This window comes from Lampris incognitus, chromosome 3 (genome assembly GCF_029633865.1).
Source record: "Lampris incognitus isolate fLamInc1 chromosome 3, fLamInc1.hap2, whole genome shotgun sequence".
Classification (NCBI taxonomy): Eukaryota; Metazoa; Chordata; class Actinopteri; order Lampriformes; family Lampridae; genus Lampris; species Lampris incognitus.
Window position 1 is genome coordinate 109,284,848 of NC_079213.1, and position 27,569 is coordinate 109,312,416.

General features: G+C 43.1%; 1 protein-coding gene across 1 annotated transcript in view; it reads left to right on the forward strand.

Annotated features, from left to right (window-relative positions):
- The first annotated feature begins 9,064 nt into the window (after nt 1-9,064).
- LOC130109953 (regulator of G-protein signaling 21-like) overlaps nt 9,065-27,569 on the forward strand; it is a 49,097-nt gene continuing 30,592 nt past the window's right edge. Inside the window, exons 1-2 of the mRNA XM_056276918.1 lie at nt 9,065-9,125; nt 9,773-9,830. Coding sequence (XP_056132893.1) covers nt 9,065-9,125; nt 9,773-9,830 — 119 coding nt within the window. The remainder of the gene's footprint in view (nt 9,126-9,772; nt 9,831-27,569) is intronic.

Below are 27,569 nucleotides of genomic sequence, written 5' to 3' on the forward strand. Positions count from 1 at the left end.
AAAAGTATTAAATATCTTGGAGTAGTTCTGCCGAAAGACCCTAAACTAATTTTTAAGATGAACTTTCTTGAAAAAGTGGAAAAACTGAGGGGACACATTGAAAAATGGAGGACTCTTTATCTTTCTATGGTGGGTCGTATAAATGCCATCAAAATGGTCTCTCTGCCGAGATTCTTGTCTCTTTCAAAATTACCCATCTTTTTTGACAGTCCTTTTTCAAATCATTAAACTTAATAGTTGCGCCTTTTGTCTGGGGTTTTAAAGCTCACAGAATATCAAAAATTCATTTCAGAAAACCAAGAGAGATTGGTGGACTAGGACTACTGTACTTCCTGCATTATTACTGGGCAGCGAATACGAGGGTCCTTATCTATTGGCAGGAAGGCTATATAATGGAAGTATCCACCGAGACTCCCTCTTGGGTTGCCATTGAAAAGAGTGTCAAAAACTGTTCTCTTCCAGCACTTCCTTTCTCAGTACCCAGATCCCCTGCAAATACTAAGGTGGATAACTTAATCATTCTGAATTGCTTGAAAATATGGCAGCAAATTAAGGACTGCAGATCACTAGGCACTTCTAGTCATAACCTAGTATATCACAATCATGCATTCCCCTGCTCTCTTAGAAGCATCTTTTGACAGTTGGAGGTTAAAGGTATGGTCATTTTGAAAGATTTGTATATTAACAAGCAATTTGCCTCATTTACTCAGTTAAAAAAAACAAGTGCTTTCTTCCCACAACACATTTTTTTCTGATACAGATTAGGAATTATGTCCGTCGGAGCTTGTCTTAGTCTCTCCCTGAAGGAAGAATGATTTATAGGCTTTTGTTGGGCCCACCTGAATCCAGAAAAAAAAATGGTCACAGCCCTTGTAAATATATTTTCTGAACAAGGGAATTATGCTACATACTCTCTGAAAAATGCCTGGGAGGAAGAACTGGGTATACAGATTGGGGATGATGTTTGGGAGGAGGACCTTAATGGAACCCGATCTTGTTCTATTATAAGCATCAATTAATCCAATTCAAGGTGATGTGCAGGTTTCATTATTCAAAAACTAAATTGCACGGAATCTTTCCTAGAATTTCCTCTATGTGTGTAAATCTGCAGATTGCTGTCAGACCCACCTTTTCTGGACATGCCCAAAACTATCATTTTTGGTGTGATATATTCAGGTGGTTGTCTGACATGTACAGCTGTGTGTTTGAACTTGATCCTGAGATTGCACTATTTGGGTTTTCTCTTTCTCTACTAAATCAGTGTATCCGTGCAAAGCACTATTATGTATGGAATGGTAATAACAAAGAAAGTAATTTTAAGGCTACACAATATTAGGCAGTTGGTTTAGGTGTTCTTGTGACTAACTGGCAACGAGTATGCCCCTGTGAGTCCTCTGTGTTTTCATCAGCAAGAGCCATTCTCATATCTAGGGTCAGTTTAGTATTCAGTTCTGTACCAGAGGATCTACTGTTTTCAATTTTTTTAATAAATGCAGGTGATGAACAGGCAGCTCATCTACTTTATTGATACTGTGAGTTCCCACTCAACACAATGTGCTCTCAATCTCATGAATGACTCCAGCAAACAGCTGAAGTACTATCCAGTATGTCATGCTTCCATGAAGCACTCACCATATGGTCAGTACATATTTTGAAAATGTAGTTTAACCAGCTCATGAATTCTTCAGATCATTAGCAGAAACCTCAGCCCACATTAATGTATGAATAAGCAATAGCAAGGATCAGCATCTCATTAATATAAGATTAGAATGGGAGCACTTTTCAGCTGATTGTTAATGCATTTTTAGTTTTAATTGAAGCACGAGAGCCACAATTCCCGATGTAACAACGTGCCACCAATAGTTTGTGGGAAGCAACAAATGCTGTCTTCTTCCACATTTTCTGAATGTCCTCTGCAGTTTTGTTTAATGCCTCTCAACCCAATTTTCCCAAATTCACATTCTCTGCACAGGCTCATTTTCAATCTTCATCCTTCTGCTGTGGCGTCCGAGGGAGGTTTTCTGTGTCCATTAAGCTTTTAATGCCCAGGAAACAATCTTTTCCCTTTCAGCAGTGTCCCCTTCACTGTGCATTACCTCTGACCCTTCTCAGCTTGACAAATTTCCTGCCGTGATTCCTGGAGTTGAGAGGTGTAGACGTAACGGGCTCTGGGAAGAGACCCAAAAAGGGTCACTGGATTTGACACCTCGGATTCGACAAAAGAATACGGCTCGTCTCGCCGTGAGCAGAATTCGATGTTAAAACAGTGGAGTGCCGATGAAAGACATTTGTTTCTTTATGTGGCGAGTCCAATTTGTAGTTCACAAAGTACATTGAAAGAAAAATGACTGCCCAGTTAAACCAGTGATTCTCGTGGTTATTAGTGATGTCCCTGAATGATACATACATGGTTTTGTTAGGCTGTAAAGCATACTTCTGGTTTTAGCCACCACTCCCGAGGAAACCTATAAGCCCATTAAAGCCACTCATTGAATGAGGCTCATCCTACGGCAGGTCTCCGAAAACAACTCATAACAGTGTTTTTGATGCTGCAGTACGCCTACTGTTCAAAGAAGGAAGTGATCGTTGCTTCAGAGGGACATTATTAGATGAAGATAGCTGATTTGACTTCCTGCTACCTAATCTTAACCCTAAATTTAACCGCTGCCTTAACTAAACCCAAAACTTAACCGCAACTTAACACTACTTATCATTAACGTTAACTGCTACCTAATTTTAACCCTAAATTTAGCCACTGTACTTGTGGCTGCTACTAGTCTATTCACTTGCCATGACAGCTTAGAAGGGGAAGAGATCGCCTCCTAACTAATAAGCATGGTGGGGTTTTTTTTGGGGGGGGGGGCAGATGTAATTGTGGATGTAATTACCCATCGTTTTTTGCTGCTCCAGACAATCTGTTTCGTAGAATTTATCCCCTTGTACTGAATCCACATTGAATTCACTTGTCTTCTAGACTGAAAATAATTCCCACCCATGTTAATAAGCCAAGTACATTAAACATGTTAAAAGGGCAAGGCTTATGGTTTGAATAAACGAATAGACAAGAGAATGATGATGAGGTCTGATTAAATGAGGGTTTTTTTGGGGGGTTTTTTTACAATTCACGATGAGGTGGCAAGTAGTTTGACGGCAAACACAATGTGAGGTGAAGCTAGACGACTAAATAAATACACAATTATGCCAAATTCTAATTATGCAAAGCACCCCTCTCCCACAACCTTTCCAAATCAGTTCTGTTTGCATTTGCCCCCCAAGCAAAAACAGGGTGTTTTGCAACTCGATTACTTATTGAAAGCAGGATGCTTGAGAATATGGGGCCTCTATCACCAGCTAATGGGCAGCTAATGGCTCCAAACATCCAAAACCTGGCACTCTGTTTCCTCTGCCTTTGCTGATGTGTGCCACTCTCCAGTGACTCATTTGTTATTTGGGTGACTGCAAGGAAAAGAGAACAGAATGACCTCTTTATTTACCCAAATACTTCAACAAGGTGATGTTCTGCTTCACAGCCGGTACACCATAGATGTGGTCTTTAAAATAGTATAAATAGGAAGAAAAATTGTTGGTTAATTTTTTGTGGAGAATATTGGATGCCTTGGATTTAGGGACTGTAATGGCAGCTATAGAACTTTGTTCAGTAGAACCTTGTGTGTGTGTGTGTGTGTGCACGTGCACACGTGCACGGATAGGGGTTTTTGCTTTTTCCCCCATACGTGTCAGCAAGTTCAGAGAAGGCAAGACTGAAGAAGGAACATGATGATATGTAAATCTGAATATGCACTTAAAGTGAAGAATACTGTTTTGCAGTTGATATCTAGTTTCTCAGCTATGAGTGATGTGACTTTTAAGCAGTTAATTTCCAAGGACGACTGGGTGGTGGGATTTTTTTCAGAGACACACACCATCAGACAGACAGCCGATATGGGCATATGTCACACAAGAATCTGTCAAAGCAATCTCTTATCTATAAAGACAAAATCTCTCAAGGCTTCCCGAAAAGCTTTGAAATAGGGGGAAAAAAGTGCAATCAGTATGAATCAAACGTATCCAAATTACACACTGTCACCAAGTGTGCTTACTCTCATCAATCTCACAATGAAGCCAGGATATGAAGTCAGTGATAGAACACACACCCTGGTGTACTTCCCGGCCTGAATGGAGAAAACGCACATTTGGATGTAAAGGGGGCTTTTCAATAACACCTTTTTTTTTCCATATTTTTTTCAGATTGGTGCCTGGATCCATTCCCATCAACATGCAAGGACTGATGAATCAATATCGTAAGGTGTTTATTTCATCGTTTACCTGTTAACGTTCATAGATTAAGGGTTATTTGATGAAAATGTGCTTCATAAATTAATATTTATAATGTTATAATATATTTGTATTTACAAATACAAGCGTGAACCCACAAATCAGGTGCATTCCCACTGAAAAATGTTTTGGAGGGAATTTCCTATAAATAGTGAGATCTGGCCCCGTGATGGCCTGGCAGCCTGTCCAGGGTGTCTTCCCGCCTGCCGCCCAATGACTGCTGGGTTAGGCTCCAGCATCCCCGCGACCCTGAGAGCAGGATAAAGCGGTTTGGATAATGGATGGATAGTGCATTGGTGACCTTGAAGCATGGACTCCACACAGAGCATCAGGCCTCTAAACTGGAAGAGACTGGTTTCAAATCCCACTTTAAAGGTGCTATACACTAGATTTTGAACATGGATATAACAGCAAACAGCTGTGTTCCAGCAGCGAATGAAGTCACACTCCCTCTGTGTGTGCTGTAATCCAGATTTCTCTGTTCTTTGTTTTGGAAGCCGGTCCAACCGCGCATGCATGTTAGTGCATGTGAGGTAGCTAGCGATAGCAGGATAGCTAGCAAGCTCATAATTATATTACACGGATGTAGGTCACTCGGCAGATCGAATAAATAGCTCATTACTATGCCGAATACATTACTAATGTTAATAGAATAATTCTATGCTGTAAAAATCCATATTCCCACCAAACGGAACAAAATAACAACCAAGAACATGAAGGGAACGGGAAGGTTTGTTTTGTTTTGGTCTGAGATGCTGGTGCTGACTATCATACACCTTTGAAAGCTCATCTATAGTCCCTCACATTTGAGTCTACTGATAGATGGGTAGGAAGCGTTTGTTGAAGCTGCCATTTGGTGTATCCGTGGCCCCTGAAATAGACCAGTGAAAACCGCATGAACTACTGGCAGGGCTCAGTGGTGTGGAACCCATCGCAGACGACTTACTAATAGCTGGCTGTGGGGAGACAGATGAGGACGCCATACAGGATCATGACACAAAGATGATAGCACTCCTGGAGAGGTGCAGAGGTGTCAAACTGAGACTGAGTCTAAAGAAGCTACACTTCATGGTCAAAGAGGTCAAGTTTCATGGGCACATTCTGTCGAAAAGAAGGACTCGGGGCAGACCAGGAAAAAATCAGGGCAATTCAAGAAATGCCCCACCCCACAGACACCAAGGCAGTGCAACGGTTCATAGGGTTTGTGACCTACCTTGCAAAGTTCATGTCACGCCTTTCTGAGGTATGTGAGCTGCTACAGAGACTACTAGACAAGGACGTGACATGGCACTGTCTACCCAAGCATGAAGCAGCAGTTGAGGAAATCCAGCAACAGCAGCCCCAATCCTGAGTTATTATGATGTGACCAAGCCATTAACCATACAGAATGATGCGAGTCAGAAAGGACTTGGCTGTTGTCTACTACAGGAAGGTCAGCCAGTTGTTTTTTCATCCCGAGCATTAACACCAACAGAACAAAATTATGCACAGATCGAAAAGGAGTGCCTGAGCATTGTGTTTGCATGCCAGCGCTTTCACTATTATATTTATGGGAGAGGGGAGATCACAGCAGAAACAGACCACAAGCCACTTGTCTCTATCTTTAACAATCCCCTCCTCAGCACACCAAGTGACTCCAGAGCATGCTGCTCACTCTTCAGGACTACAGCCTCAACGTAGTGTACAAGCCAGTCCTGGGCGTGCACATCAGCGACACAATGAGCAGAGCCACTGCACCATCAAAGAAAACAGACACAGCATATACACGTCATGCAGTTTGCAACCTACAGAGGGCACTGAACAGATAAATCAAGCTGATTACCTAAATGTCACCAGCCAGCACCTGATTCAAATCAGGAAGCATACAGAGGGAGATGAAAACCTCCAGATACTGAAAGCGGTAGTGCTACAGGGGTGGCCGGACCACCGAGAGGAAACTCCCCTAGCAATCAGAGAATACTGGTCAATCCAGGATGAGATTAGTGAACAAGATGGAGTGCTTTTCAAAAGGCAATGAGTGATATTTCCAAAATCACTGCGCGCAGAAATGCTGAGACCCATCCACGCCAGTCGTGTAAGAGGTGAAGTATGCGACAGACAGGCCAGAGATACACTGTACTGGCCCCACATACAAGGTGAGATCAAGGACTATGTGAGCCAGTGCTCAGCATGTAATGAATACTCACATGAACAACAGCGAGAAACAATGATGTCACATGCACTTCCCACACGTCCATGGCAGATCCTTAGCATGGACCTGTTCAGACAAACGGGCAAAGACTTTCTGCTCACGGTAGACCATTACTCAGATTTCTGGGAAATAGAGCTGCTCCCAGATCTCTCGGCAGAAACCATAGTACTGAGGTGCAAAGCCTAATTTGCATGACACAGGCAGCCTGACCAGGTGAGTACAGACCGTGGATCCCAGTTTGGCTGTGAAACATTCAGGAAGTTTGCAAAGGAATGGGATTTTGAACATGTTGCACCCAAATTCGAATGGGAAACCTGAGTCAGCTGTGAAGATGGTAAAAAAAAACAAAGCAATAAAGCAGCCAGTGCAGGTAATGACCCATGGATTGCCATTCCACCATGGAGAAACACACCCACAGAAGGCATGCATAGCAGTCCAGCACAAAAACTAATGGCTCGAAGACTGAAGACTCCTCTCCCAGTCTCTGACGCACTCTTGGAGCTAAGTGTTATCACAGGAGTCCCTGAAAGGCTGCGGGTTAAACACCAAATAGCCAAATTTGGTACAACAAGTTGGCCAGAAATCTGCCCGGGCTGTCTATCAGCCAAGACATCCAGAATGAAGCCTCTACCTCGAGACAGGATGGGCAGGTGGAGGAAAGGAGTATGCCTTCAACAGGTGGGCCCCAGATCATACCTGGTGGATGTAGAGGGGACACACTACCGATGCAACTGTGTGGATCTGAGACCAGCGGAGAGGGAGGCTCTCAGACACTACCCTGAGCAACACAGCAAGCAGCAGAGTAGTCCGGCCCAAACCACAATGGGCAAGGATAAGGACGGTGACACTGTGGACAGTGACACGAGCGACCAAGAACTCAGCCCAGTCCGGCAAACTGACCTGCCCCAGCCCATAGGCAGCTAGCTCACCACTCACAGCGCACTACAGGACAGCCGGTGGCAGGTTAGTGAAAGCACCAAACAGACTGAACCTACAGAAAAGACTGGATTCTGGGTTATGGGTTTTGTTAAAGTTAGAAAAGTTGAAAGGGGGGGGGAGTTCTGAATCTGAAAAATATGGTTTATTGAGAGACTTAAACTCAGTGTATAGGTGGTTTACTCTTACATTGGAGGCACTCAGGGAATCAGTCATATAAGGGTTAGTGTTAGCTATAACACTAACCCTTATATGACTGAACATGTTAGATGGGACTGTTAGATGGGACTGTTGGTCAAAGCCCCTCCCCGAGCGCTGTGTGTGAATTGTACACCCCAGCAGGGAATAGGGATTGGGGTGTTACGTTATACTCATGCAGCTAAAATAAAGCAGTCATACCTTGTACATAGTATGCTGCGGTCTCCATTGTGATTATTTACACAAACATCTACATGTGGCGCGATCTGTCATGTACCTTTACTGAGCTGTGTTCCATTTTATCCACGGCCTTATTTATTCATGTTGTTAAACATTTTGTCTCCTTTTATATTGACATTGTGCAGCACTTTGGTCAGCATTGGTTGTTTTTCTCTGTGCTCTAAAATAAACTTGACTTGTGGGCCCCACTTGATGCCTCGTCTTTACTCCGTTTTGACAAACACTCAAATCTCTGTGTCGACCTTCTCGATAACCCTTTTGCCTGCACGTAGGATGTTCTATTTTATTTATTTTTTGAACTTCTTTATCAGTTTGAAGCTGCTACGGGGAGTTCTGGACTACTATTGACTTTCCGTACCCTTGTGGACAAAAGCGGTACTGTTTTGCAGAACTATGACTTCATTTTACATAAGCGTTGCCTATCGCCACAAAGACCTACGTTCACCTTTTGTTAGCTTGTGCATTTGTTCTGAAGAGTGGGAGATGTAATGGTGTTTGGAGGGGGGGGGAAACAGGTATTTGCAAGATGTACAGCGATGAGTTGAGGCATATCCAGTCATGGCTTTGTATCCCGTCTGTGTGCCGTTAATAGTTTCATCAGGTTTCATTGGGGAAACTAACACAGAGACAAGCATTTGGTGTCATCATATAGCAAATAACTTACTATGGTCTCATTTGTTTATGTCAGTCATACAGAGGCATGAAAATTACACTGAGACTAATCAGTTAAAATGTCCTCATACCAGCAGTGTGTCGCTTTCTTAAAGGGGCAGTCAGCTTTTATTTATTTATTTACATTTTCAAGCAGAAAACCTGTTGGCGTTGCCCCAGAATGGTAGAACTTAGGGCTGGGAGATATAGTTGGAAATGTAACATGATAAAATGTTTCTTTTCAGTCGTTATTGATCATTTATAATGACCTATTTTTAATAAAGACCAGGAGAAAAAGGTTTGAATTTAACCACTTTATCTTTAATTTGACCACCACAGTGTTCTGATGTCAGACTTTAAAAACTAAACAAAAAAGCCATACCTGTCCTTTTTATCAACGATGTCCTCGCCGTCTGCACTCCTTCTCACTCCACACTGTTTCTGTTGCGTCACTTGTCGACGGTACAAACGAGCAACACACCCGTGAAGTGATTGGCTGTTGGCGTGTCAGTCATGGCACACTCCATTATCAAGGGATATGAATGGCTGTTTATGAGCCAGGGAGGGAGCACACGTATTGGCTATGTGCTTTTATGGCCCTTTGCATACATTCAAGTGAAACTATTGAATATTATATTGAACAATTTTCCCATCCTTATTGATGACATGTCTGTCACCAGTGTACATCACTATCGTTGTATCGCCCAGGTCTAGTAGAACTGATCTCCTTCATGATAAAATAAATAAGTGAACATTATCGAGACGCATTACACCGCTGCTTTGTGGGAGAAAATCTATGCTTTTTCTTACATCCGGGAGAAAACGTATACTTCGATTAACCCCCAACAAATCACCTTCATCATATTCGTATGGGTCCATGAAAGACAAAAGAGACCTGTGTGACGTTGGAGACACACATGGAGTGGAGGGCTTTAGACTAATAAAACATAAGGTGGATAGAAAGGTGACACGCCGTTGTTAGAGGGCTGTCATGTCTACAGAAAAGTGAGAAATTCGCTTTGATATCAGTTTTTCAAGGCAATCGAGGACGTCACGTTGTTTAGGGCGAGGTGGCGCCCCTCAAATTTAGGTTTGCTTCTCAGCTACTGGAGAGACATGAGAAGAAGAGGCGAGTGCTTGCATTGGACCTTATTTATAAGTGGGACACTGCCAAGATAGGGGACTCCTCCATTTTTGGACTTTTGTCAAGGTCATCCCCAGATTTCTATTGGCTGATAGCACAACTTCCCAAGTCAGAGTTCACCAACTTTGTGCGAAGGTAAAGGGGTGATGGTATTTTTTTTGCCTCTCACGTGGTTTTGGATGATAGTGAGTGGTTGGCAGAACTAACACCTATTTAGACAAGTAAACTCTCTGGTTAGACTTGTGAGAAACGGGCCGAGATGTTCAACTACAACACGGCCAGCTTCACAGGACCATCACTGTCCTCTACAGCCACACCGCTTTTTTTAATCCCTTCTTAAAACATGCATAAACACAAAGGCAGAAAAATCAGCGTTAACTTACTCTTTAACCGTCAATCCTAAAAAAATAGATAAATCATTAATTCATTTTTATGTACAGACTAAACAGAGTAAGTACAGAGTAATGCTCAACTCTGAGACACTTGCACAAACCGTCCCCTCCGAGGTTCGTGCACACAGGCACGTGCTCCCCCACACATAGACAGGCCATCTGCCATTTCTGGCTACTGTCAAAAGGTTTGCTATCTGCCATCACACGCTGTAAATCTTTCGACAAATTGGCAAATTTGACAAGTATTTGAAAAAGAATATGAATATGAATACTACTGGCCACTGCAGCATCCTCTGCGGGGTTGAACATTATGAAAGATAAGAGAAAAAAATGATTTGAGCAAAGATTATGAAGCATAATTAAAGAGAATTGTTTTGGAAGAAAAAAAACCCCTTTATTAAAATCTCCACCTAACACAAATACTGACCGACATGTTTTTGAACACTAGAGTGCAGAGGATATTGTGCTGGCGTGGGCCAATAAAATATTGTTTATGCTTGATTTGACTGTTTGTAGTATTTGCATATTTATTATTCATAGTAAGCACTGTAGTTACTTTAGGACTTGCTTGCTGTAACTTGGCTTACTGGTTATTTCTCTATAACATTATCGCTGCACCATCACTCATCTAAGTGACCTCTTCAGTCTCAGCTGACTGCAGGTACCCCCCCCCCACCCACCCTTATAAACAATACATACAGTGGCATAACAACCGAAAACAATGATCAGTTTCATGTGCAAATTGCCATGAGCATTAACTAGAGTTACAGTGGCCATGTGTACTATTGATAGAGGATTGGGGAATAGTTGCAATCACAGCATTGTAGGATGGTGACAGATGTACTCTTCACCCCCACCCCCCCGTCGGTTCAGGGATGGTCGTTCCCTCGTCACATAGATGGCCTCTTTGACTCCCCGTTCTTCCCTATCAAGGATGTGCACATCCTCATCCTTGAAAGAGTGGCCACTGGCCTGTAGATGGTGTGTAGACTGCGGAGTCCTGGCCTGACGTGTTAGCTCTCCTGTGTTGTGCCACCCTCTTGGCCAGCATGTGTTTGGTTTCCACGATGTACAAGTCACGGCAATCCTCCTGGCACTTAACAGCATACACAATATTGCTCTGTTTGTGCCGGGGGACCCGATCCTTGGCCATTGTAACTCTAGTTAATTGTCATGGCAATTTGCATGAAACCGGTCATTGATTTCAGTCATTAAGCCACTGTATTGTTCATAAGGTTGGGGATACCTGCAGTCAGCTGAGACTGAAGAGTTGTGTCCACATGAACTGATTCAACTTTCTGTTATTTCCTTACCTGGATTATTGAGCACGCATAAAGACATTGTCACTGCTAGCTGCCCGCCATAAGCGTGAACATAAAACTAAATGTAGAGGTGAGTTTTTTTATCGTCATTTAAACTGACAAGGGAGCACACAATTGGCAGTAGGAAGCAATTACCCTCTCATCGTTTTCAGGGTCTGCATGTGGAATTTCTCAGTAATACTATGTTGCGATGCAGGACCTCATAAAAACCCGTGGGATCCTGCTGACATGTTATAGCGATTTGCAGCTGGGCGTTGACACGGCGGTAAATTGATTGTGAATAAATTTTTTTATTCATATTCAAAATCCATACAAGTCGGCGCTTGTGTCTCTCTTAATTTGAAGCTGCAAGGAGAACGGAGAGAGAGAGACAGAGATAGATAGAGTGTGAGAGAGAGAGAGAGAGAGAGAGAGAGAGAGAGAGAGAGAGAGAGAGAGCGAGAGAGAAGGAAAACAGCTCCTGTTCCCCTAGTGAGTAAGACAAATTGATTTTATTATTTTTGCCTCTTGGCAGTCGGTTTGACATAATGTTATGAAATATAAAATACAATGAAAACAAAATACATCCATAGGAGCAGCAGGCAGTAAATGCGTCACAGTAGGGTGATGTGATGATAGTTACCATTTTGAAGCGAGCATATACATTTAGTTACGATTCGGTCCATGCCAGCTCTCCTACAACCGTGGAAATGACAGCTGCGGGGATGGTATTCAAAATAATAGCAGGGGGAAAAAAAAGTCAAAATAATATAAATTTGTGCTGTTTACATAGCTTCAAAATATGATGGAAGGCAGCGGGGATTGGAAAAACGATTACTCGGTGAAGGCACTTTCACAAAGAGTCTTGAATGTAGGGGAGCAAGGAGAACACTAGCACTCACGGCTGTAAAATCAGATTTTGGAAATAACATTCTCCATGCAACTAGACTACAGTAATGTCACAGTTAAAACAAAAGGAGCTGGATTTTATATGTATCTATGGCACGGTGGCCCAGTGGTTAGCACTGTTGCCTCACAGCAAGAAGGTCCTGGGCTTGAACCCCAGGCCATCCCAGGTCCTCTCTGTGTGGAATTTGCATATACTCCATATGTCTGCGTGGGTTTGCTCCGGGTGCTCTGGTTTCCTCCCACCATCAAAAAGACATGCATGTTAGGGTTAATACTCCTGCCTGTGCCCCTGACCAAGGCAATGGAAAGAAGAACTGGAGTTGGTCCCCGGAAGCTGCAGCTGCTGCCCACTGTTCCTATATAACAGGGTGGGTTAAATGCGGAGAACACATTAATTGTAAGAATACAATTCGTTGTAAGAATACAATGACCAAATAAAGGTGCTTTCTTCTATACATATATATATAAATCTCCATCTCACTCTTTTTTTCTGGTGGTGTGTCTCTTCCTCAAGGTCAGGTCCTCTACCAGAGGTCTGGGAGTTTGAGGGTTCTGTGCTGTATCTTAGCTGTTCCTAGGACCACACTCTTCTGGACAGAGACCTCAGATGTCGTTCCTGGAATCTGCTGGAGCCACTCTCCCACTTTGGGGGTCACAGCCCCTAGTGCTCCTATTACCATTGGGACTACTGTGGATTTCACCTTCCACATCTGATCTAGTTCTTCCCTCAGCCCTTGGTATTTCTCTAGCTTCTCGTGCTCTTTCTTCCTAATGTTGCCGTCACTCGCGATTGCTCCATCGATCACCACTGCCGTCTTCTGTTCCTCATCGACCACCACAATGCCTGGTTGGTTAGCCAGCACCTGCTTGTCAGTCTGGGACTTGAAGTCTCACAGGATCTTAGCTCTCTCAACCACCTTTGGCGGTGCCTCCTGTTTGGACTGCCAGTCTGTATTCAGTGCAGATATTCCTGTACACTATCCCAGCCACTTGGTTATGCCTTTCATTGTATGCTTTTCCAGCGAGCATCTTGGACCCTGCTGAGTGCTGTACTGTCCCATATATATATATATATATATAGAGAGAGAGAGAGAGAGAGAGAGAGAGAGAGAGAGAGAGATGCACATATCAATGAGTTTGAGTGACCCGGTGGATTATGAGATTGAGTGAAATTATCAAGAGGCAATCTATAATCTTAGAATCCCCTTCAGCACCTCTTAAAATAACAGCAATGCATCCGTTTAACCAGAGTGGCCCAGAACCCAATCGGCGGGGGTATTTATTCAGCTCATCGGTTCTCATGTAGCGCGGTGTAAACTCTACAAAAAAAGGAAAATTTTATTAAAACGTCTCCTCGGGCCATAATTTAACATCGCCCAGCAAGCGTGGAGAAAGGCCAATGTGTTTAGGATTCATTTTCTCACTCGCAAGCGCCCATTCAAAACAATGGCGGTTCTGATCCATCTGTAATTGGCACAGGCAGTTTTAAACCTCTTACATTTGCCGTACAACCTAAAGGGATCAGGTGATTGACCCTGGGTACGCGGCGTGTACGTACGCTGTGGAGGTTTGTTTGTGTGCGGTAACTGCTGTCGAGAGGAGGACTGAGTCATGTTGTCCCAGCGCTCATCTCCGCCGCTGCTGTTGTGCTGACACGAGCCCATGGGAGCCGACTGATCCCGGGCATGAATGCAGGAAGTGTCACGGGTGAAATATGATTTGAATGCTTGTACTGAAATGGGAAATATCACATTAGAAGCATACAGTATTTGTTTCCATGCCCTTAAGATACAGGGGTTCATTATACACCAGCTTTGATGCATTTGAATCTCAGTGTTTATAGTTGTGTTTTCCCTGTCCCAAAGTGTGCATTAATATCACACGCTCTTGCTGTTGTTTCTGCTGCTGAACTATATGGCATGGATAACCGTGGCCCCATTTATCTGCCACGCCTTTCTCTTTCTTGGCTCAACAGAAAATAGAAGGTGAATTGTGTCCAAGCACTACGAGTTGGGGATTTGTTCCAATTTGTAAGATAGAGGAAATCAATAGTTTATTCATTTTCTGAGGGGAGATGTAGCTTCAGCAATAGACCCGTGGGTAAGTGAGCAGTGTCACAAAGAAAAAGAAAAAACGAGACGAAGATTAGGATTATACGTTTTGCCTCATGCATTTTGCAGCCTGATAGGTCCAATCATTGCAGTTTAAGGGGGTTTATACACTCAACACAGCCAGCAGACCCACATCAACAGTGCTGCATCACTGAGGGGAACAAGAGCTTGCAGCTGAGACAAGAAGCCCATTTTAAACCACTTGAAAAGAAAAAGTCCCTCTCTGCATACTAAACCAAAACAGTTTCATATAAATACATATATATGTATATTTTTTTAATTTCAATTTTATATATATATATATATATATATATATATATATATATATATATATATATATATATATATATATATATATATATATATATATATATATTAGCAGCTGATGAGTGCAAGACGCACGAAACAGGCCTGTACTGCTGTGTATTAAAATCTTTTTTCCTGTATCTGTGTTGATATTCCGCTCCTCATTAGTCGAGCACTCAACACCATTGATGGTTTCGGAAAAAAACGCTATATATATATACACATACACACACACACATATATATACATACATACACAAACACACACACATACTATATATATACATACACACACACATATATATATACATATATACATATACATGCATGCATGCATGCATGCATACATATAGCTATGTGTATGTGTGTGTGTGTGTATGTATGTATGTATGTATATATATATATATATACACACACACACGCACACACAGTTAAGGTCAAAATTATTAGCCCCCAAGGACCTATGGAACATCTCCCTAAAATTCTACCCAACGTTTGCATCATTCATAAAACTTTACATAGTAAAGCATTCATTAATGTTAAGGCCCCTATTTGGCACATTTTGGAATGTAAAATAAATCTTCAGGTTTGCTTTATACCAAATGTAATGAATATTGAGGTTGTCAAACTTATTAGCCTCCATGTGATTTTTTCGCTTTATAAACACCTCTGAACAATCAATCAGCTTTCAAACCACACCTGAACAATCAATCAGCATTGAGCTTTACTTAAGGGACTCCAGTGAACAGGGCTAGTGGCACTTGAACACTTGATTGAGAGGGACTACTCTTAAATGCTTGGTAAGAAGTAATTTCATCATGCCAAAAAGTAAAGATATCAGTCTGGAACTCAGAAAGAAGATGGTGGATGCTCATCTTAAGGGGGACGACTATATTACCATTGCCAAGCGTTTCACAGTGTCTAGAACAGCTGTGTGTTGCATCATTGCAAAGCACAAGGAGACAAATTCTATTAGAAACAAACCTGGGCCTGGTCCAAAGTGCAAGATTTCAAAAACTTTGGAGAGGAAAACAGTCCGCAACAATCCCCGGATCTCTGCCAAGATGACTGTTGCTGAACTGGCCTCTTCTGGACTTGATGTTTCAAGGAAGACTGTTGTGAGGGCTCTTCATCGTGGTGGGCTTCGAGGTCATCGTCCAAGAGAAACTCCATTGCTCACACAGCGGCACATCAGAGCCAGACTGAAGTTTGCCCGTGAACATCTGAAACATGGGCATGAGTTTTGGAAGTCTGTGCTTTGGTCTGATGAGACTAAACTTGAGCTGTTTGGGCACTTGGATGTTGGTTTTGTTTGGCGAAGGAAGGGAGAGGCCTTCAACCCTAAAAACACAGTTGCCACAGTTAAACATGGTGGTGGGAGCATAATGCTGTGGGGCTGTTTTGCTGCTTCAGGCACAGGGAACCTTGTTCGGGTGCATGGGATCATGAAGAAAGAAGATTATGTTGACATTTTGAAGGCTAATGTAAAGAAATCTGCTGCCAGTCTAGCTTTATGTCGCTGCTGGGTCTCCCAGCAAGACAATGACCCGAAGCATACATCCAAGTTGGTCCAAAACTTTTTGAAGGACACCAAAATCAAGGTTCTGGAGTGGCCCTCTCAGAGCCCAGATCTCAATCCTATTGAGAATCTGTGGCGGGAGCTCAAGGTTAATGGCCATGCTGGAAAACCACACAATTTGGATGAGCTGGAACAATTTGCCATGGCAGAATGGGCTGAGATCCCTCAAGAGACATGTGCCAACCTAGTTAGGAACTACCATAAGAGGGTGTTGTCAGTTGTGAGTCAGAAAGGTTACACTATTGACTATTAATTGTCAGAGGGCTAATAATTTTGGCCTTGTCATTTTTTGTTTTTTCTTGTTTCAATTCAGCGCATGAGTAAAATATCTTAATCAAGCTTAGTGGAGATTTGGTCTTTGTTCTTTTGGAAGCAAACTATAAACCATAACACTTTTTGGTTATGGTCATTGCCATAAAGGGGACTAATAATTTTGACCTTAACTGTGTGTGTGTGTATATATATATATATATATATATATATATATATATATATATATATATATATATATATATGTATATATATGTATATATATATATATATATATATGTATATATATATATATATATATATATATAGATGTAGGAAAAAACTTTTAATATATAGCGGTACAAGCTTGTTTCGTGCGTCGCGCACTCAGCTGCTAATGTGATTAAACAAAGAAAACACATAATATAGATCGCCCCGCCCCCACGTCACGCCCCTAATTTCAGTGGACAGCAACCAATGAGAGGAGAAAACATTTTAACTATTACAACCAATGGGGTAGGTAGTTATGGGTACAGGTAGTAGGTAGTCACTTTTATCAACACCATTGACAGTTTCCGGGGGGGGGGGTTATACAGCATTTCTTATGGTGTTGGTAAGAGTGCTCAGCAAATGAGGAGCGGGATATTAAGATAGATGTAGGAAAAAACTGTAATTCATAGCAGAACAAGCACTCATCAGTTGCCAAAATGGTTTATATATATATATATAGAGAGAGAGAGAGAGAGAGAGAGAGAGAGAGAGAGAGAGAGAGAGAGAGAGAGAGAGAGAGCGAGCGAGCGAGCCAGCAGCCATACCAACATGTAGCCTAGTTATGCTGAATGACAAAAGCTAAGCAGATGTGGGCTTGGCTAGGAGACTTTCTGGGAAAACTGAGGTGCTGCAGGAAGTGGTGTTGGGCAGGTAGGGGGCAGTCTTCCCTCTTGCCCTAATAAAAACAACAAAAAAAATTCCAATGCCTCAGTGCAGTGACGGGGACACTGTGCTGTAGGAGATACTGTCCTTCAGTTGAGAGGTCAAACCAAGGTCCTGACTCACTGTGGTCATTAAAGATCCCATGGCACTTATCGCAAAGAGTAGGGGGAGGGGGGGTCCTTCCTGGTGTCCTGGCAAAATTCCCAACCTGGCTCTCTCCATCTGGCCACCTAATCATCCCCCCGTGTAATTCACTCAATGATTCCTCCCTCTCCACCTCAAGCAGCTGTGTGGTGAGGGTTCTGGAGCAAAATGGCTGCTGTGCATCACCCAGGTGGTGCTACACATTGGTGGTGGTTGAAGTGAGTTACCCCCTGCACTGTGTAGCGCTTTGGGTGTCAAGATAAAGCGCTATATAAATGTAATCCATTTTATGTATATTAGTGCTGTCAAAAATTAACACATTAATTTGACATATTTAACACGTTAAATGAATTAATGCAATCAGCCCAACTACGTTTTGTTTACTTCCTGTGGCGGCTATGCGAGGCTGTTTCACAGGCATATTGGGGACATCGTTGCCAGATGTATGATGCTTATCTTATTTGTATGATAAGTTTGCCCTCTGTACGATCAGTAATGCCAAAAGTCCCATAATGTATGATAACTTGATCATTTTGTCACGTTTCATATCGCTAGTTTTAATCCGTGTAGGCGATCTCATTTTAATTCATTTTCCGACATGGTGAGGATTTTAAATATGGATCCTACATCTGTGTTACGCAGCTCTCCAATGTCTTTCCAGCCAATTAAGAAACTCATCATTGTACATACTACCGCTTATCCTGCTGTCAGGGTTCTGGGATAATGGATGGATAATGATGGAAAAAATTCCAACATTAATTCTTAAGTGAAAATATCAGCCTTCGTTATGTATATAATAAACAAATTTAAAACAATGACCGCAAACTTCTTTGTAGTGGACTCGGTGCCATCGCTGACGGGTCCGTCGCAGCCTCTGTCTGGCCAGTGCAGCCCAGTGTGATGTCCAGGAGTTATGAGCGCAGGGCCTCAGTGAGTTTGCCTTGCTCCGGGGCCCCTGGCCAGGCACGCCAAACAGTTACAGCGAGAAATGCATTTGCACGTCCTTGCTGTACTAGAAGCTTGGCGATCAAAAACACTAAACACAATGAAATGACGGAAAGATAAATTATGTACCACCTACTGCTGCTGCATGACTGAAGGCAAACCATTCTGCATATATTATGTGTCGCAATTTATATTCTGACAGAGCGCAATAGTAGGAAAGTGGATGACATGACGCTGCTAAAATGTTGGACTCTCCCTAGCAACCGTTCCGTCAGAGCCCAAAACAGTCAAGGCAGTTTTGCTATTGGTGGAGGGTGGGAATAAGCATGTTAAATTACACCAGAGTTAAAGGTTTAGGCGAAGGCATTGCACAAATTTACTTGAGTAAATGAGTTGATTTCAGTGCAACATATCACTGACGTAGTATTTGCTGGTGTGACCGGAGCCTTATTAAGGCCAGCTGTATGCAGCCTGTTCCTCACTGTCCTGTCTCTGATGCAGGCATCGTGTCTGTCGGTAGTTTCAGTTTCAGTGAAGTTGCAGATCTGAAATGGTCTATCACATGGTCTGATGTTCTGGTCCCGCCCTAGTGTAGTCATTCAAAGGCAACCAGATCTTGTACGGTCTTCTGTCATGCCAGCCTTGTCTTCAGTCTGCAGCATGCCAATGGCCCACTCCCTTACTTCTCATGATATTCAAGGTATTACAGGGGACTAACTGGGGCCGACTTCTTGCACTGACCCAAACTTTTGAAATAAGTTCTTTTAAAGGAGACCTTAATGAGGCATTGCTCCAGCTGGAGCTTGTTAGGGAAGAGTGCCTTTCGAGTTGCAATGGCTCACTGCACAAGATGTATTGCTGGTCATATGGTATAAAACACATTTACAACTTTCTGTAAAAGTACACAACCTATAACTATAGTTTTCTTGTTCCAGAAAATGGCACGTTTCGTTTTCCATCAATTTAGAGAGAGAGAGATGAGTTTGAGCAACCCAGTGGATTATGAGACCGAGTGCAGTGGCGATGCTAGGGTCTGTTGGGGCCCTAAGCAAAAATTCTCAGGATGGGCCCCCAACCAGTGTTCATTGCAATTATGTTATATGTAATCCAACAACAACAAAAAATATACAAAATATGAACTTTTTTTTATTCCAAATGTGCACATAATGTAACTTTCAAAATATAAAGAACAATAAAAACCAGAACATTGTCACACTATAAATATATAAATTATACGGCTAGCACAAATGCTGCCACTCACATCAAAATAAAATAAGAAACAAGTTGGCACAATATACATATATAGAACAATAAAGCACTCAACTTAACCACTGTCTTTCTTTTTTCCTCTTCATTTTTTCTGCTCCCGAGGGATGACTTCTCTTCATTTCCCTTTATTGACTTACCTTGGTGTGGACGCAGGGAGTAACTTCCACTTTCGAACAGCGGCAGGCAGTGCACTTGCAACGCAATGACATGGGGCCCCTATAAGGGAGGCTTCCTACTGTGATGTGATGTCATTGCAAATTGTCCATTGGTTGTTTAAAGCAGAAGGGGGGTTGCGGTCACTGCTTTGGAGTAAAGTCTGTCAGCTCTTGGGGGCCCCCTACTGCCTGGGGCTCCAAGCAGTTGCCTGGCTTGCCTATTCAGAAGCTTCGCCTCTGATCTGAGTAAAACCAATCTCGGAACCCAGGGGGGGCTAGATCGTCTGATGATGATTTAGCCTCTGGGGACAATGGCCAATATTTCGGGGCTTCCTGTGTAGCCGCTGGCTTTCCTACGAAGACTTCCTCTTCCGTGTGCGCGCCATCGTTTACAGTCGGATTAGCAATTTGAGACTCGAGATTGGAGTTGGGGTTGAGAGACGTCTACGACCGGATTGTTTCACAAGTAGTCGACGCGAGTCAGATGTTTCTCCACACAATACACAAACAACAATACTTTTCGTAAGTGCTTTTGGTCCAGACGACATTTTGGACTGTTTTCTTGCATGCGACCAAAGCATGTTCTTGTGGAACTCTCCTTCTGCTCAAGCGTGATTGGTCAATACTACCCGGACTACAACGGAAACTGGAACGCTTCCGATACCAAAATCTTGTCCCGTGCCTACAGAAATTAGAGTGAAACTATCATCTGGATGATATGAAAAATATTATTGTGATGTTTAGCGCTACATATTAAGCGCTCAGCCCTGTGATGGCCTGGCGGCCTCTCCAGGGTGTCTCCCTGCCTGCCGCCCAATGACTGCTGGGATAGGCTCCAGCATCCCCGTGACCCAGAGAGCAGGATAAGCGGTTCGGATGGATGGATGGGTGGATAATCATAGGAGAGTTTACAAATTTGTTGTTTGCTGTTTGGTAATGTAAACCACAATACCGAACCCCAACTAGTTTTCAAATAATATTGTTTCAAACATTTTCAGACCACATTTCTTTTAGAAAATTCAGGTAATAGATTCTCATTCTCATTAATTTAGACGACAAAACTTAATTTCAAACTAAATTTCTGCCCTATACAATACCACTGAAAGAGCCAGTCAGACTAGCTTGGTCTAGTCAGAAAGGCACGAACTGATGAAGCCTCTTGGATGAGAGGCGAAACGTCTTCACGGATTTTTACCAAGTCCAGTTGCACTCGATTCAATTCCTTTGGATAACCACTGAAAGACAATAATGGATACTATTGAATTATTGCCCAGTCCTCATATCACATTTCTAGCTAGCTAGCTAGCTAGATCGATAAATAGATAGATAGAGAGTAATTTTCAATTCTTAGCTATCAGACCTTTCTCATCCAACATCCTACGGTCTCCTAATCTCCTTTCATAGTTTCTAGTGGTTTAACAGGCACATTTTAAGATGTAGCAGGATCAGCGCAGGATCTGCCTTGATGTGGAATATCTTCAAGTAGCGTTCAAGGCTTTTGTAAACTAACAAAATAGACCAACTACATGAGATTGCAGTATACATATGAGAATCTGATTTATTTATTTTCTTTCTTTTTTTTTTGTTTTTCCCCTTATTTTAATTAATGAAAACAACAGGGTAAGCGTTATCAGCCCGCCCGTCTAGGGGACTCCAACAACCACTTTGCTATCAGGGGGCGATCGAGGCACTGTGACCAGATTACATGGGGGTAACCCGGGAGGCTTCCCCTGTAATTACTTCGCTGATTGGAAAAATAAGAGCCTCCTAACAAGCTCTGTCAATCAAACATGTACCACTTTCCAGAACAGTTACGGAGGGTGTCTAGCATGCTGCTTGTTTTTGCTTTTGTACAGTCCGTGAACCACAGGGAACACCTAAAGATTGACCAGTTTACCAATTTCACCAACAAATCATGGATGATACATAAAACTCTGCATAAATAAACATGAGTTTCAGCTTGAGTGCATCTATTACCAAGCTCACATGCAAACAGAGTTTGTGCACATGTGTGTGTGTGTGTGTGTGTGTGTGTGTGTACAGTATATTCATGAGCACTGTTCATGCATGTCTATGCCCGAGAGTATGTGTGTGTTCACAGGGAATCTAGCGTTGGTCGGTGTGTTTGTGTATGAAACTTAATCCAAGGGAAAGTGTTTGTTTATTCATGTTCTACCCACAGTGGCGCGCTCTCATAATAATCCCTTTCTGAGGACGTTTCCTAGTCTGTTGTTTGGGGTCAGACTCCAGACTTCATAGCGAAGCTTAGCAGAAGAAAACCTTTCTCCCTCTTGCCAGATCTTCCATTGATGCATGCCGTTAGGAGCAACGTGTGCAATTGTGCGCAGGCAGCAGGGTGTTTCTCAGCAGACTGCATGCACACAGAAAAGCTGCAGCGTGAGGAGGTCACACACTGAACACTCGAGTGTCTCCGTGTTTGTCAGCTGTACTTGAAATGTGCTGCCAATAAAGTTTGATAGGGAATGTTACGTCACTTGGAAAAGGCACCTTTCCATTCAGCACCACTTGTGTATGTTTCATGGTGTCTCTGTGCAACCTCCACGTTATGACTTACAAACAGCCCACTGACAGTGGCAAGTGGTGTCCGTCTGGGATAGGACTTTGCCATGGGAGCTCTTATGTGCGGCCTAAAAGGAGAGGCTGTTTAGCAGCATTGACGATTTCTGGGTAATTCTTATTACTTGTTTCTTGTCCTCTCATCTTCTCCTCTTTTCTTTTTTTTTTTTCCTCGAAATGATTCATCGAGTCCGAATTTGTTAAGCAAAAGCTGCTCTTGTGTGTTATCGCGGCTCTTATCTCTTATGGAATCTTGAGTGCTCCCAGCCCGACCCACCAAACCCCACGACAACTGCACTCACACACACACACATGCACACACAAACACATGCACACGCACACAAACATGCACACACAGACATACTCACACAAACAGACACATGCCCACACACACAGCACACATGCACACACACAGTCACACACACAGACACACACAAACATGCATGCACACACACACAAACACACACACACATCCCCCTTTGGTGCAGTCATTTTGGCTATAAATAGTGACACAAAATGCTTTGCCCTTGAAAAGGGGGTCTTCGGCAAGCGGAGCAAGTGACACAAAGAGAGTGCTGTACTCCTCAAATGTCTTGGGAAGCACTGACAGCCACCGGTCCCACAGAAAAATTCATATTACTCTGCCAAGACCGCTTTAAAAAGGACACAACTCCCCGACAAACAAACATCAGAACGCGGCTAACCAAAACAACTGATGAAATTGAGCAGCAATGAAGCCTAATTCAGACAGCAAGCAGGACCACAGACGTGGAGAGACTGCGCTCACATAGTTAGTATTCACACTTAGATCTTCCTCCGCCGAGACTGCTTCTGCCACGTGCTGTTTGTTCTCCGCAATGGGGGAGAGAAAAAGGAACATTTGCACAAGAGAAACTTTTGGTCCCGACTTCCTGACGATCAACCCGCTGTTATAAGTCGAAACAGCAGTTTCAAAGGACAATGAAAACACAACACCCCGGCACTGCATCGTGTCTGTGGCACGGATGGAAATGGTTCCTGTTGTCCAATGTGGACCTATGGACCTTACGGTGGATCTAGAAGTAAAGCGGATCATCATTTGGTGCAAAGGCTTGTTACATATTTTTCGCTGTGGTCAAACACAGGTCAACTTTTATCCAGAAACGACAATATTTCCAAAGCCCCCCCCCCTCCACCAATGGCAGAAAAAGAGGAAGAAGACTTTATATTGCGGAACCACAGAATCTGAGTGAGAAGTCTTCAGTTTGTTTTCCGGTAAAGACAAAGAATACCAGTAAAGGGAAATTTAATTGACAATTAATTACAATAATATTTGATAATTAATTGGTGGCATGGTGGCCCAGTGGTTAGTGCTGTCACCTCACAGCAAGAAGGTCCTGGGTTCGAACCCCGGGGTTGTCTAGCCTTGGGGGGAGGGGTCATCCCAGGTCGTCCTCTGTGTGGAGTTTGCATGTTCTCCCCGTGTCTGCGGTGGGTTTTCTCCGGGTGCTCCGGTTTCCCCCACCATGCATGTTGGGGTTAATACTGCTTGTCTGTGCCCCTGACTGAGGCATGGCAAGACGAACTGGAGGTGGTCCCCGGGTGCTGCACGGTGCTGCCCACTGCTCCTAGCTACACAGCTAGGATGGGTTAAATGCAGAGGAAGAATTTCCCTACGGGGATCAATAAAGTATCTCAAAATTTAACAAAAAATCAATCCTCTGAACTGCTCAGTTGTTGCCAGGACAAAAGTGTTGATTCTACTCGGCTGCTATTAACCACTACATCACCACCCCATCCACAAGCATACTTTATTTTCTATTGTTTAAAACTGTGCCAATTATGTCATTCATTCATCATCAGCCGCTTTTCCGGGGTCGGGTCGCGGTGGCAACAAGCTAAGTAGGCCACTCCAGACATCCCTCTCCCCAGCAACACCCTCCAGCTCCTCCTGGGGGATCCCAAGGCATTCCCAGTCCAGATTGGACATGCAGTCCCTCCAGCGAGTTCTGGGTCTACCCCGGGGTCTCCTCCCAGCTGGCCGTGCCCGGTAAACCTCCAAAGGAAGGCGCCCAGCAGGCGTCCTAATCGGATGCCCGAACCACCTCAGCTGGCTCCTTTCGACGCGAAGGAGCAGCGGCTCCCTCTGGATGTCCGAGCTCCCTCACCCTATCTCTAAGGCCGAGCCCAGACCTCCCTATGGAGGAAACTAATTTCAGCCGCTTGTATCTGCGATCTCACCCTTTCAGTCACAATTATATCATGTTGTGTGAAATTGTGTTTGAGACTGTTGCCACAATCACAATATATGTCACAGATAAGCCCGTTGTTAATCACCTAAGTGTCACATGATGACCTTTTTTTCCTTCATTGAAGACATTTTCAGTTGTTGCATCCTTTTTACTATCCCCACCAAGCAGATAGACTGGTTTGTGTGTGTGTGTGTGTGTGTGTGTCGGGGGCGAAAAGCTGATATCAGCTTTGGAGGGGACAATTACATGAAATTTTCTCAAGCACAATTCCTGAGGGGGGCACCAAAAGTAGTGTTGTAACACACAGCCTACGTTGTAATATGTTAAATGTATATTGAGGAACCACAATTACTACTACTGGATAATTGATAGGTAGTTAATTAAAGGGTTGTCCCAACTTGTTCAAACGTTTAAATCACTGTACTACTACTAATAATAATAATAATATACTAAGCACAAAAAGTAAGGAAATTTGTGTTTGGTAGATTATTTCTTTGTTGTAACAATGCTTCTTGGCAATAAATGCTATACTGTTGGAAAGGCTGTTTATTTCCCTTTTAAATGGGGCCATATTTGTAAGGAACATGCATTTGTGGGATGAGCAGCAGAGCTGAGTATGTGGGTTGTGCCCATGAAAAATTTGCCAAATCTTCTCTGCCAATGCCAAACAGCTTATTTTGCTGTTGCTATTGACTCTTCTTTTGAGCTTCTGGTACCCCAGGTGCTGACAATCAGGTGCCTGATATAAGATTTATTGCCAAGAAGCATTGTTACAACAAAGACATAATCTACCAAACACACATTTCCTTACTTTTTGTGCTAAGTTTAGTTATAGCAGTGTTCCTTACCAGTCCCGTATGTATGCAGGTATTTGTATTTACAACCAGCAATACCAAGAAAGTCCAGTAGGTGGCAATGATCCAGGGGTGTCAAACTCCAGGCCTCGAAGGCCGCAGTGTCTGCAGGTGTTTGTTGCAACCGTGCACTACACCACCTGATTTCACTAATTAGCTCACCTCCTGGATCAAGGAGGGAAAGGAACTAGTTTAATCAGGTGGTGTCGTGCATGGTTGCAACAAATACCTGCAGACACTGCGGCCCTCGAGGCCTGGAGTTTGACACCCCTGCGTACACTGTATGGGTGCAGTTTTCGTAAATATAAGCATGGTGTGAGCTCATCTAAAAGAATCTCCATTGAGAAACTTCACAAAGTAGGTCTCAGTATTGGGGGGGGGGGGGATATATCATATTTTTCCCAGGATGGGGGGGGTATCATGTCCCCCCGGTATTTCCGCCTATGGTGTGTGTGTGTGTGTGTGTGTGTGTGTGTCCACGACTCATCTCGCAAACTACCGGACCTATCAGCCAGATCTTTTGTGCCCACTTACGACTATATGATGAAGAACCTCTCGTGGTTGCGGTGATTCAAAGCCTTCGAAAAAAGTATGTTTTCGCTATCGCCGCTCCCTCTTTTCATTCACTCTCTAGCTCGCTCGACCAACGCTGCTCTCCGGCATGATCAAAAGTTGTTAAAAATGGTTGATAATCAAAAAAATGCAAAAAATTACAAAGGAACGACTTCCTCTAAGTTGCAGTCAAAACAGGAAGTGCTGCATATTCTTGTTGCTGCCCGATCTGAGTCAACCGTAGATGTGAGTCGTGCACGCACGAGTCTAAGCGGTTTACCCAGCTTTATTATATCATGAAAATAAAGACAGGGTTAGGGTTAGACCAGAATGGCTGCCAAGCAAACCTTTTCATTTTGGAAAGTGCAAGTTCATAGTAGACTTGGTCACATTCGTGCGAGGGTCCGCCTAAGAGGCTGCACATCCACAGACTGACAGGCAACATGTTTTTATGTGGTAGATTTGTTTTGGGGTTTTTTTTAGCTTGAGTGCTGCATATTAAAAACTCATTTTGTTTTCCATATTTTCCATTCCATAGACTTGGGCTGTGTGCAAAAGTGATATAATGCCAGGAAACTGTGTGTATCTGTCCACTACTAGGCTGACATGCTACTGGGCCTGTCAGCCTAATAGTTTTTATGCACAGTTATGACTGTATGACCGTGGACCTGTCGAGGTTGTGGTGATTAGAAACCTTTGAAAAATCCGTTGTATATCACAATTGAGTACTAAGTCCGAGCACCACAGAAGGGGAACCATGCCTGGCGGGGATCTGCATTCGTCTGGTCGTTCATAAAATAACACAAAATGATTTATTCCCTACGTTTACATGATAGGGGCTTCTAATCAAATGTCCTTTGTTCAAAGCAGCCCACCTACTAAGCTGGAGTTATGGGGGAAAACAGGTAAGGAAAAGACAAATACGTGTGATTTGTGGTATGAAATGGTCCTTATTCAAGACAGATTGCAAGAAAATCTCTAATTAGATGGCTGTATATGTGCTATTTTAGAATTTGCATGTAAATGCATGTTATTTCAATCAACACGAGTGTAGCGAGCCAGTCAAATAGTTCAGTGAAGTATACAGAATTTTTCCTTACTTGGGTTCCATTAGCAAGGGTTGTGATGGCAAAAAGAAAGCTAATATATAATTTTTTTTTTCAAAGTCCCCCCCTCCCCCCTACCATTGCTCTTACATGGCACTGCAACACTAAAATCTGCAGTAGGAATGAGCGCAGGATCCCTCAAGTCCTGTGCAATTTATCATGTTATAAAAAGCCCTTGATGAAAACTTTGCAACTCCATACATGTACTACATGAGGTTAGGGTACGAAGTTTATAAAACGAGGTAAGAATCGTGGTGTCCGA